The sequence below is a fragment of the Mus caroli genome, chromosome 9 (assembly GCF_900094665.2).
Source record: "Mus caroli chromosome 9, CAROLI_EIJ_v1.1, whole genome shotgun sequence".
Taxonomy (NCBI): Eukaryota; Metazoa; Chordata; class Mammalia; order Rodentia; family Muridae; genus Mus; species Mus caroli.
Genome location: NC_034578.1, coordinates 31102066 through 31115444, shown reverse-complemented (window position 1 = coordinate 31115444; position 13379 = coordinate 31102066). Strand labels below are relative to the sequence as shown.

Here is a 13379-nt window from a genome sequence, read left to right as displayed (position 1 = left end):
CTCCGTTTTCACTTTCATGGATCTGTGACAAAGTTTCATAAACAGGGACACTTTTGCCAGATTTAATTAACTCTTCAAGTATTCTTAATCCCTTTTAGAAAAATGACTCTTCAGACTGTCTCCAGTGTTTCCTAGAAATCCAAGCATGCCACCAACTGATTTAAGAATTAATTAAAGGGAAAGAAAAAACAAAAAACCACACCACATGCATAAGTCAAATCTGCTTGGCTGTCAGGACCAGTATCACAGGCTCCTTTCTAATTCAACACAGACAAAAACATTTCAGCCCCTTTCCAAGTCGTTAGCATAGAAAACCCTCGTTCACACAGACTCCCACCTTACAGGAGAGAGAATCCGATTGTCTAAGATCGAGCGTCTCTCAGGAGGTGTAGGGTTGGGTTCAAGACTTTATGTATATACTTATACATACATGCTTGTGTGTGTGTGTGTGCGTGTGCGTGCTTCTAAAGAGACCTCCCCTCTGTGTGTGCGTGTGTGTGTGTGTGCTTGTAAAGAGACCTCCCCTCTGTGTGTGTGTGTGTACTTATAAAGAGAACTCCCCTCTGTGTGTGTGTGTGTACTTGTAAAGAGACCTCCCCTCTGTGTGTGTGTGTATATACTTGTAAAGAGACCTCCCCTCTGTGTGTGTGTGTATATACTTGTAAAGAGACCTCCCCTCTGTGTGTGTGTGTGTACTTATAAAGAGAACTCCCCTCTGTGTGTATGTGTGTGTGTGTGTGTGTGTATATATATATATATATATATATATATATATATATATATATACTTGTAAAGAGACTTCCCCTCTGTCCCAACTTGTTTTTGGTTTTGTTTTGGTTGGTTGGTTGGTTTGTTGGTTGGTTTTTCTTTCATTAAAGAACTGGTTGAAGCTAGAATGGGCCTATTTCTAAAATGCAAAACCATCCCATAGGACTACTTCTTAACCCTACCTTTTGGGCTTTCCTGGTGCTACACTCCATCCACAAATATCTCCATTAGACCCAAAGAACTAGTTAGATTTCAGAGACCCAGTAACAATGGGGTTAAGCTTCTGACTTGTTTTTAGGAGAAAACAGTTACAATCTACACCTTCTTAGATTTATATTTTATTGTTGCGTCCAATCTTTCCAACAGCTAACACTATAGGTTGGTAAAGGGAAGGGATGTTTATATTTGATGAGTGAGGCAGCTATGTCCACTAATGGGTCTAAGCCCCATCAGTGAGTGTACACCCTCTGCAGAGCTTCCCCCTTAGAACTGCACAGCAGGGTGAGCTTTATACACTGATGTCTGTGGAACTCCACTTAACAAGATAAAAATACTCCACAGAAAAACACTGTCAGGCTGAGAACATTTGTAGTTATCTAAATGTGGCAAAGAATTAGAAGATCAGCCAGCTATGAAATATAAGTGTTCTTATTGTAGTCTTTATAATGGACTCACTAAAGTGGGGGGGGGGGGCTAAGTTTTGGTTAACACACACATAAGTATCCAAATCTTTTAAGAAAATTTTAGGTACATATTTTAAAGAAGTATTTTGTTCCTGGTTTTGGAAGAATAAACCAATAGCTCCAACTGCCACACAAAGAATTTCGAAATGAAAATAAGCAATAAGCAAATTACACAGCACAGCGGATCCCACTTAAACATCTAACTGCTCAGTGTGCTACATTTATAAACAAGCTTGCTGAGAACTAAGAGAGACTCCCATCCATGAGCACCGCTAAACATGATGTGCTGTTAAATGCTCTTCTAGTCCCAGGCTCACATTCCTATCACAGAGGTTTGGAAAAGTTCAGATTCCTCTAAAGAGCATAGTTTAAAAACCATTAATGCACAGGGATTCCTAGAAAGTACAAAAGGAAGGCGAGGGTGATGGAGAGACACAGACAGCTGCTCATGTCACCTAACATCTGCTCTGCTTAGAACCATCTTATGCCAAATGTTTAACCAATGTCAAAAGTTTTAAAAATAAAAATCTGATATCCCCATTCTTCTAAATCATCTAAACTAAAACAAAGACTTGGACAGAACAAAATGCAGAAGTCATAATTATCTTTCTGCTTTTTCGAACAGCCTTTTGATTGACAGAAAATATGCAAACTGAAGAGCCACACACTCTAAGTACACTGCACTGAATGTTTACAAAGCAAACCTCCAAGGCACCGATGTCTAGACCACCAAGAGAACACCGCTGCACCCCACTGTCTCTGGCTGCTCCTCGTTTTTCCTTCTCTCCCCCAAGATGGCTACCACCTTGACTTCTGAGAGCACAGAACAAGTTTGCCACTGAAAGCTACAGAAAACGAGAAAGAACCATTCTTTCATTCAAAAAAGAGTCATGTCTGTAAAGTTTTTATTATGTTACAAAAGTAACTCCATTGAATATGTACTAAAAGAAATCCTACATGGGCTGGAAAGATCGATCAACAATGAGGAAAACTTGATCATTTTTTAGAGGACCTGGTTTGGTTCCAGCACCTACATGGCAGCTTACAACTAACTATCCACACTTCAGTGCCAGGGGATCTGATGCCCTCCCCTGACCTTTGTAGGTACAAGGCATACATGTGATACACATGTGATCAAAATACTCATAAATATAAAAAATAAAATCCCCCAAAATGCTGTAATATTTGATATGAGATAGCATAATTAAATTGATTTTTTAAAAACTATTTAATGGCAGGAAGTCATAAGGTAAATCCTAGGCCCAAAGCAATTTTCTGACAAGATTTGCTACAATATGTATTTATACACATGTATAAATATGTATACTCAGGGATGTATGTATGTACAGGATAGAACTCAGGGCTTGGCACATACGAAGCACATGATCATCCAACCAAGACATTTACTATCTCAAAAGGTCAGACTTCTGGAGTAACAACAAACATTGAAAGACGTTTTCCTCTAATACCGAGAATCCCAATCTAAAATAGTACCAAGAATGGAGCATCCTGCTTATACTCGAGGCTTCTAGACCCAAGGAACCTTTTACCCTGTGAGGGAACCTAGACTTTTATATAAGAAAAGTCTCCTCCTTGTAACCATCACTTCCTTATAACCATCTGTCTGGACTGAAGCAGCTCCCCTCCCATACAGAAGACTGCCAGTTTGAACCCAGCTCTCATGTTGCTTCCTATTTCCAACCCATCCGCAGACACTCTATTGCTTTTTTGGGCTCCATTCACACTTCCGTCAACTCATCCAATACTGATTGCCTCACCATTGAAGGGGCTGGAAATCCAGCAGAGGGAACAAAGATCCCACATCTAAATTAAGTTCACATTTAGTAAGAAAATTATGTAATTTCAAATACTCGTACTCATATATTTAGACTTCGATTAAATGCTGTGAAATAAGCACAAAGGGTTTAATTTGGGTTAGAACTTCGGGGAAAATCTGGTCTGAGAACGGGCACACAAAGTTCCAACAGAGGAGCCTGAGAATACCCACGCAAAGCATTAGGAAAGGGGAAAGGTGGGCAGCAGGAACTATCCTGCATCGAGGACCCGAGGCTGGGGTCAACATCCCCTGTGAAAAGGCATGGCTGTGGGAAAGACGTGGGCTAGTAGGTCACAGAGGCTACCAGGCCACAGGCAACGTTCGAGATTGTACTGGAAATGCAGCCAAGGAGCAGTGTTGACACCCTTCACACCTGGGCAGCTGTTGTTTCCTCTACAAAACACTCCAACTCCTCGACATTTCTAAAGGTGGGTAGCATGCTGAATATGCAATCGTGCAAGTATAGTGGTCTACAAACTGAGCAAGACTTTTTCTTTTTTTAATTTAGTAAGAAGCTCCAAAGGATTTATACATTCAGATCACTGGTCATTAAAAAAGTAAAAAAAAAAGTCAAAATCTTTTTCAGATTTTGACAAATTATCCTCTTCCATACTTTTATTATAACTATTTCTGCAACAAAATCAGGGCACTGTGGCAGGAGAGGGGAGACTGGGAAATTTGGATTACATGGGAACAAATCCATCAGCATATACCAGCTCATGCCTAACTCAGTCTTAGCCTGTGAAGATAGGTTTGTGATGTTTGGCCTACCTCCCCATCTTACCAAGAGACTCACCTTCCACAACGTCTCTCTTGTAGTCACTGTCATTGTCACTGTCCGTTGGCCGGTAATAGATATAGAATCCTTGAATGGGAGTGTTATTGTTACTTGATGGAATATACTAGAAAACAGAAGCAAAGACTTGTCAGAAGCAAAAATAAAAGTGATGTCCTAATTTCCCTATCTGTATGGCAACGTTTTTCTTGCTTTGTTTTGCAGTATATGTAGTGACCATTTTTAAAACCTGATTCAGAGATATTCAAAGGTATCTGAGCAATTAGCTTACTACAAAACTAAATAAAAATAAAATGGTACACACTTCATTAGCTTCAAAAAATGTACACTGGTTCAAAGAGAATAAAGCATAAACTGTTAATTAGCACCATTTGGATGAGAGCAGAAGTAACTGTGGTGCCATTTTAACCCTGTCTCTTAGTTTATGTGCTGCAGACAAACCTCACTGCTTGTCTAGTTCTCTGCAGTTAAATGTTCAACAGCTTCAAGCATCACACCATAAGAACACTACACTGCTGACATGAAATCTCACCAAGAAGGAGTTCAGTCACATACCGTCCATTTCAGCATGATCTGAGTGTCGCTAACAGCTTCTGTGTATGCGATATGAGGTCCAGTTATTGGGCGGTTGGAAAAACGATTTGGGAAGCCGGCCACCTGGTAAGGACGGGATGCTGAACTCCGAAAACTCTCACCGTAATGGTTGATAGCAATGACCCTAAATTTGTATATTGAACCTTGGGGGATGGGACAAAAACAAAACACATGTAACTTAAAAAAAAATTGTAACAAGGCTATGATGCATCTAAAGAATAAATTAAAATTCTAAACCAAGTTTCCTCATCACCCAAATACAACTGCTGGAAAGCTTGCAGCTCAGAAACTGTTACTTGGTTCCACCCATATCTAAAAGTGCTGCCTGCTCCCAACTAAGTTAGACACAGACATCTACAACACTTGTGCATATTCAAGATTCCAAAAGCAAAAATGGCCATGAGCCCAAACAAAAAGTGTAAGCTTATTTATACGTTTTTCTCTCTTACAAATAATATTTTTAATAGACTCGGGAATTGGGATTGGAGAAGCAATTTAAAATCTAGAAATGAAGACTGGTTAAGGGGTGGAAATGTAGCTCAGTGGTAGAGCGCATGCTTAGCATGGACAGGGCCTTGGCTTCCATTTCCACCAGTAAAATAATGCCAACAAGAATAGTTATGCAAGCCGGGCGTGGTGGCGCACGCCTTTAATCCCAGCACTCAGGAGGCAGAGGCAGGCGGATTTCTGAGTTCGAGGCCAGCCTGGTCTACAAAGNAGGCGGATTTCTGAGTTCGAGGCCAGCCTGGTCTACAAAGTGAGTTCCAGGACAGACAGGGCTATACAGAGAAACCCTGTCTCAAAAAAAAAAAAAAAAAAAAAAAAAAAAAAGTTAAGCAAAGTATGATACATTACAAAGTTAGACATAAAATGAGGCATATGAAATTGTATTTATGACAAGATGCCAAGGTATATAAAGACACTGAGGGAAAAAAGGCTGGAAAGAAATATAACAAAATATAAACAGTGTGCATGAATGGGTACAGTTGATATAACTTATTTTTTCATATTTTATCTTCAAAATAAAAAATTGTTATCATAACAAATAACAACAAAGCATTATTACCTGGCTCTAAACTACGAACTTCCACAGAGAGTTTGGAAGGAGGAATGTCTTCAGCCGCTACCAGCCAATCACTAGTTCTCATCCGTTTATATTCCACCTTGAAGGCGGTGATGGGAGAGCCACCATTTGCTCGGGGAATCCAGGTGACATAGACTGAGTTCTCCGATGCCATAGAGATAGTAGGTCGATCTGGTGCCTCTGGGACTGAAAATTGGAACACTTATTTTTCCGTCACCATGATGTCAGAGACAGGAATAACCTAAAGTGCTCTGAGGGGTAGGTAATTCCAGACCTGGTGTTTTGTCATCACTAATAATATTACAGCCTGTCTCCCTGTCCTCTCTAAAAGCTAATGGGAAATAAAATGTACAAGAAAGGAAACACAAGAAACTGAAAGGAGGAAAGAAAAAGTCAAATGATTACAGATATAATTTACTCACAAAGAAGGAAAGTTAATGAATGTGATGGTTTATGCTTTTTTATTTTAGATTTATGGCTAAAGCAGTGCACAAGTAATTATTTGATTTTGGCTATGGCATATAAACAATTCTCACAAATGTGTTCTTATTTGAAATGCTTTCCAAGTTGCATAAACCAAGCCAAAAACCTACTGATTGATTATTACATTGTTGCTATTACTTTCCTTTAACAGGCGCCCCAAGGTCTCAGGAATTGCTGATTGGAAACAACGCCTGTCAGTGCATGCATGGATACAATATGTCAAAATCAATACTAATAAGGTAACAAGGGAGGGAGAAGATGTGAGGAAGACAGAAACAGTGCCACAGAAAGACGATGACACAGAAAAGTCAGTCAGAGGATCATGTCCAAAAGCTTGCAAGGAGCACTGCCGAGCACGGTGCTGTCCTATGTGACATGTTAGGCCTAGACCCTGTGGCAGGTGGAACCACTGGGACTGAGGTCACCTGCATTTAAATCAGGGGCCTAGCTTCCCTCTCTGAACCAGCAGTCTAGTGGTCGTTACTGGCTTCCTTCCTGTGTCCCACGAGGATGGCCTACACAATAGTTACACGCACCCCAGTAAACTGCCACCCTGCCTCCCTACCTCCCCATCAGCTGCCTGGGAATCCTGTGGAATCCAGTTCTCAGCAGGCCAGTAGGCCTTTTGGTGTGCAGCCAGTTGAGTTTTGAAGTGGACATGGAAGGGCAGCCTGGGCCCCAATGCCACAGTATTGGTGAAGACACTAAGGAAGGAGGCCTATCGGTATTTGTACACAGAAGACCAGGGTGTTTTACAAGACAAATGGCTTAAGGGATAAGCAGGAGAAAGCATTAGCAGGCAACTGTGGGTGATACTTACTGTATTGTTTTCCACTAGAAAGCAATGGAAACAGAACGGGCAGAAAGGTTAATGCAGATCTTTACAGGAAATCAAAGGCCTTTCTCAGGGTGACTGTGCAAGGCGCACACTCACCAAATGCCACAGGTCAAACAGGAAGGGAACGTTACTGAGGAGAACATGTCTACAGAGACCAACACATAATGACTCTGCAACAATAGCAGCTGCACCGAAAACAACGTGGGCTCCAACAGCAGCTCGGCCGGCCACTGTCTACACACTGAAACCTGGGAGCGTGGAAAGCAGACATGATCTCCTCCTCGTGAAGCTGTTATAACCAGCAAGCAAATAATTCCATACGTATATTTCAGCCCGGAGAAGTCCAGACTCATAATCTTCACCTACAATCTTTTACCATCCATGCCTCTTGTAAATGCTTCCTTGCTGCCCGCACCCAAGCTTCTTCCCTCTCATTCAACACAGATTCTATTACCCTAACCTCAGCTGTCCCCGCCCCTCCTCCTCCATACATTAAAGTCATCTTCATATTTTCTAGGTATATCTTTCTCATTTCTTCTTCTCTAAGAGAAGAAAACTCTTAAAGAAAGAACCTCTTTTAGAGGTTTTTTTTTTGAGGGGGTAACGTGAATGCAGTCCCCCCACTACCACAAATTGTACAGTCAAGTTTCCAGCATTTGGGGAAATCATAGGAGTCAACAGACCCAAGTGTAATAAAGGAACCTGCCCTGGGGAACCATGACCCTGGGGTATCTCTTCACCATGTGAGTCCTTGGGCTGTGAGGCAGTAAGTGTCCTCACAGAAGTATCATAGAAGACATGGGCACCTGCCTGTGCCTTATACTGCCATCATCCCTACCAGCAATGAGTCACAGCAAACAAAATCTAATCTCTACCCTGAGTGCCTGGCACCATCTGTCCGTCTGCTATATGAGGTATCATTCTTCGCTGCTGAGGCTTAACTCAAGTGCCAAGCAGTTGTACAAACCATGATATTCCCTCCTTTGTACCTAGTGGGTGAGCTGGGTATCCCTCCATCAGTTCCAGAATACCAGGAATGTAAGCATAGGCAGAATGGACGAGCTGGCTGTCACTGTGTGCCTGTGCATACGATCCACTCTGTTGCTATGGGCTCAGCTGTCTCTTCTTTTTAGCAGTCAGCTCACTGGTGTGTATGCAGATGTCTGTATCACCCACTGTACTGAAAATCCTTGAGATCAAGGGTTATCTCATCCCTGCTGTGCTGGCAGCTAGTGCCTCCTACATGTCGGGTTAAGTAAACAGTAGAGTATTCGCCTTTGAGGGGTCGACTTTACTCTCGTACTGCAGGTGTTCTCATAGCAGTGTGTTTAAGTAACTGACAAGCAGCTCTGAAGAGAGGCTCCTCAGGTAAGGAAGGTTCACGCCACTGGAGAGGGCAGCTCAGAGTACTAGGATCTGTTTTGTTTGATATCAGTTCATGGTAAACTATAAAAAACAGGAGGGAAGCATGGAAACTTGTAGATCATAGTAGTAAATGTTAAATGTTCTCGACATGTCCCATGTTAGCATAATTCCAAAAAGTGGCTTGAAGGCAGGACATGTAACTTAGTGGTACAGCACTTGCCTAGCGTGCATATGGCCCTGGGTTTAATCCCCAACATTACACACACCTAGACACACACAGAGACACACACATACACAACCGAATACACACACAAACAGACACACACATACAGACACACCGACACACACCCACTTACATGTGCCCAAACACAGGCACACACGCACATACACCACATATACACACACATATAAAAAAAATAGCTATGCAGGATAGAACACAACCTTTATAACTATGTCCCTATCCTCCCCTCCCCCACAGTGAAACAGGACAGTGACATTGATAAACAAACAAGATGAAGATTCTTTACCTCCACTATGCCTGGAGGAATCCGTAAGCACAACTCCAAAATTGCTGTTGGAAGCCTCTGCAGTAACAGGCCGCTTGGGGGCGCCCATAGGCGGAAAGGAGGCCTGGGTGTTTTTTGATGATGCCATTTTTTCTGTAAAGTATTTTTTAAAAAGCAATAAGCTTATATGTGCAAAATAAAAACAAAAATTACGATGAAACATAAGTAGCCATGAAGATGCATGTGCCTGTGTCTAAACACAGCATCTCCCTTATACGAAGCTCGTGTCAGGAAGTAGGACAAACGCTTTGTCTTTCTCTAGTACTGTTAAGAGAACGCTTAACTGTGCCTTTGTGGTACTACTTTAATTGACACACGTGATGGTTGGATTTGATGTAAGCTTGCCACAAGTTAGAATCAGCTGAGAATGGAGCATCCTGTGAGAAGCTGGAAGGCCCACCCTGAGGCTGCTGGCAGTCCAGGTTTGCTCAGGCAGCTTCCCTGTTGCTGCTGAGTGAATTCATCCTGTGACTGCTGTTCATTCCAGTGTTGTCAGCGTCTGACACTGACTGAGAACCACAGCTCTCCAGAAATCTTCCAGGTTGTCTATATCCTTGTCTATGCCCATCTATGTCCATGTCGGTCTCTATGTCCTTATCTCTGTCTCTGTCTGTCTCTGTCTCTGTCTGTCTCTGTCTGTGTCTGTGTGTCTACAGCCACGTCTATGTGTCTATGTGCCTACACTGGTTCTCTTCCTCTAGAGAACCTTAACTATTAAAACAATCAGAGCAGAAAATCTGAATGACGACCTGAGCAGAGGCTCTGATTAGCCCATTTTCCTTTCGATGCACATATTCATTCCAAAATAATAATTATAATTAAGAAGTTTCTGTTAGGGCTGGTGAGATGGCTCAGTGGTTAAGAGCACTGACTCCTCTTCCAAAGGACCTGAGTTCAATTCCCAGCAGCCACATGGTGGCTCACAACCATCTACAATGTGATCTGACGCCCTCTTCTGGTATGTCTGGAGACAACTACAGTGTACTCATATACATAAAATAAATAAATAAATCTAAAAAAAGAAAAGAAAGTTTCTGTTAAAGCTGTTCCACAGAAAATAACATACGAATTTTAACATTTTAACAAGCAAAAATGAAGCTGGTTCTTTGCTGTTTTCTAGTTTTTAAACTGAAACAGCTATTCGGTGGTTATAGGTCAGACTATGAATAACTAAGACCTTGTAGTGAAAACTTGACTGACGATTCATTTAAAATGAGAAGTACTCATTTCTGATGGATAGTGAGTAGTGAAGGTCATTTCCCAAAGTCACCAAATGCACCCATGTAAGTCTCCAGAGGCCATTTCTCTTCTAGCACTGGCTTCTTCAGGGTTCCCCTCTCCATCCCTGAAGCATTTTCCTTTATGTGGGCCACCTGGGCATAGCCTTCTCCACCTGGACTCCCCTCTCCAGATGCTCACCAGGAACACTTCTGTCATGGTACGACTCATGTTATTCTGTTTTTCCCTACCCTACCCTCTTCCACTACTCCTGACTCCATAACTCTGGCCCAAATGTTCCATCTTTTCATAGCTCATGAGGTGTCACCAGCAAAGGCATGGCAAGTTCCACAGAGTGTCGTGTCACCGAGGCACACTGTCACATACATACACACACACACACACACACACATCGCAGCGGCCCTTTGGTGTTCCTGGTGCACACACTCAGCACATCATTCTTCATGCCTTGGTGGACCCCAGTCGATCTGCCAGGAACGAACACCCCCCTGATGTATAGAGACCTTCAACTTCCCCCTCTTTAAACATCTTGCTGCTGACTAATACTGAACACATCACTGGCTACCTCCTTACAGTAACTCTACCCCTGAAGTTAGTTCTTTGTTAACACCGTCCCCTAACATACTTAGAACTTAGGCTCCTCCCACCTGGACCATGAGCTCCGTGAGGATCAGCTTTGTCTATTGTCTACACTGCCCAGTGCACCGTCAGTGTCGAAAAATCCCAGGACCGAACTGAATTTTGTCTACAGTTGTTTCTTGACCTTTTCATCAGAGTGTATGCTCCACTGCTGGATCTCAACCTGACTGTCACTCATTCCCCTGCCTCAGCCATCTAAATGCTGCTCATCCTGCACTTCCAAAAATATGTACGGAATATTACACTGGAATCAATAATAAAGCTACCTAAATGTAGCTCCCCCACCAAAAGGTGCTAGAGTATGCATAGCTCATAGATTTATAGCTTAGGATTTCTACTATCCAATAGGAATCCTCACAAATTCTCACAAGTAAAGTGGCGTTAAGTAGCCAGTTCACTCTGACAGAAGATGACACTCACCTTTGCTGGTCCGGAAGGTAAGCATGGCAGGCTGTCCTTCACCAACTGCACTTCTAGCCACCATCAAAACTTCATAGAGACTTGATGGCTCCAGCTCAGTTAGATGCAGCTCATTTTCACTCCCTGGGACACGAACTGTGTGCCAGCTGCCCACTGCACCACTACCATCGTCCAGCTGCTCAAGAGAAATCAGAATCATGAGAGACGGAGGGCAGAAAACATGTCTTCCCAATTACACAGAAAGTAGCTTGCATCTAATTCTAGAGGAGCATCTAATTCTAGAAGTGATCTGTTAACATGAGCAAGAGATACAATGCCCTTCATCTTGTGAAATGTATTAATCTCATTAAGATTGTAAGAGGAGCTTTTGAATTTTGCTTTAGTATAAGCCTGCAGAGGAAATATCTATCACCCAAAGAATTAACACACAGAGGCCCGAGCATGACCAAATAAATAACCAAACCATTTAAGATTCTGGTACTAGTAAGAGGCCAGCCTACAATGCAATGGTCACAGATGATGTCAGAGGACCTTGCCCCAACAGGAATTATTTGATGAGTATTCTACAACCTTAGCAAACAGCAGAATTACAGTTTTCAAAGTAGCTTACAGAGTTTGATGCCCAGTAGATTAAAACAAGAGGTTTGATAGAAAATGGTAAGTGATGGAGGCCAGAGGCAGACCTCAGGCAAATCACTAGCCTAGCTTGAAACCTTGAGTTCCAGCACAGGGTGGGAAGGAGGGAAGAAGGGAGAGAGAGGAGGAGGGAGGGAGGAAGGAAAAAATGTTACGGTTACTTTGGATTAGACTTTGACTTGGGAAAAAAATTATTTATACTCCATCCTTACAGATATCCTATGATCTGGCAATCCTGAATGACTAGTGAAGATACCTCTGACAGACTTATTCCAGAACACTCTCACTTTCTACTCTACCACAAATGGAAAACATAATGAGCAAATGTCTCACACATACCCAGGGTTAAGGAATGAGAACAGGAAATGGATTACCTTTCGGTACTTCACGAAATAGGCGTTGATGGGCATTCCGCCATCCCTCCCTGCCCTCCACACCAGGTTGTACGTGTCTGGCATGTGAGTCTGTGGGGGGCTCAGTATGTTAGGAGCATCGGGGACCGAGGCATTTTTCTCTGCTGGCAATTCCACTCCACTGGGATGCACCTTCACTGGAAACAAGTTCAGCAGGCTGGACTCTGAGCCATCTCGTGGGTCTCGCTCATCATTCTGAGACACTTCAGAAGGTGTGACTGACTCTGCCTTTGTGTTTGTCTCGAAAGGAACTGCACAGAGGGGGAGAGGAATAAGGGGAGACTGCTTAAAGGAGTTTACTTTTCCAGCATCTTCTACCCACTTAATATCTGCGCCCATGCTGACATTAGGAGCAAATGCGAGTCTGAGAACTTAAAACAAGTGACATTTCACCGATTTGTTCAGAGTGACCTCTGATGTCTACTGTCAATCTGTCTGCTCATTGGAAAGCAAAGGGGTTGTTTGGGGAACCAGTAGCGTGCATGATGCTGGTGAGCAGACTTTTATTTTTACCTAGCTCTGCATTAATACTGAAGTTTTGCAGTAACAATTTACTAACTCAATGTAAAAAGACTTGGTGAGTTTAGCACAATGGACAGTGAATGGAATGGAACATCACTGTGAACAAAGAGGCTGGCACCTGCTACCACTCATGACAACCTGAGTCCTATCTCTAGAACCTACAGAATAGGCTAGAACCAACTCCTTCGAGTTGCCCTCTGACCTCCACATGTAGGCCCCTCCCCACACGCACAATAAATAAATGTGATAGTTTTTTGTTTTTTGTTTGGGTTGGGTTGGGTTGGGTTTTAATGGTCAGCATTGCTCTCACACCCTCTGGGAAGCTAGTTTCCAAAGTTCCTTCCCAGAATTCCCACTTACACAGTACCCTCCTGCCCTGCATCTCAGCCTAAGCCTTAGGAAGTCCTGGTTCATTGGCTTACACTTTGTCTTAGGCTTTGGTCACCACACAGGCATGTGCCAGCTGGTCTTTTTTTTTTTTTTTTTTTTTTTTTTT

The 13379-nt window shown here is 42.6% G+C and overlaps 1 protein-coding gene and 1 non-coding gene across 3 annotated transcripts in view; both read right to left on the bottom strand.

The window, feature by feature from the left end:
• Cdon (cell adhesion associated, oncogene regulated) overlaps positions 1-13379 on the bottom strand; it is an 88400-nt gene that overhangs the window by 25551 nt on the left and 49470 nt on the right. For both annotated transcript variants that reach the window (XM_029481843.1, XM_029481844.1), the window contains exons 9-14: positions 12323-12612; positions 11313-11487; positions 8976-9107; positions 5745-5948; positions 4640-4821; positions 4085-4190 (exon numbers count right to left, since the gene is read on the bottom strand). In XM_029481843.1, coding sequence (XP_029337703.1) covers positions 4085-4190; positions 4640-4821; positions 5745-5948; positions 8976-9107; positions 11313-11487; positions 12323-12612 — 1089 coding nt within the window. The remainder of the gene's footprint in view (positions 1-4084; positions 4191-4639; positions 4822-5744; positions 5949-8975; positions 9108-11312; positions 11488-12322; positions 12613-13379) is intronic.
• Positions 7678-7834, bottom strand: LOC115032073. Its single transcript, XR_003837711.1, has one exon. It is a non-coding gene; the product is annotated as a U1 spliceosomal RNA (small nuclear RNA).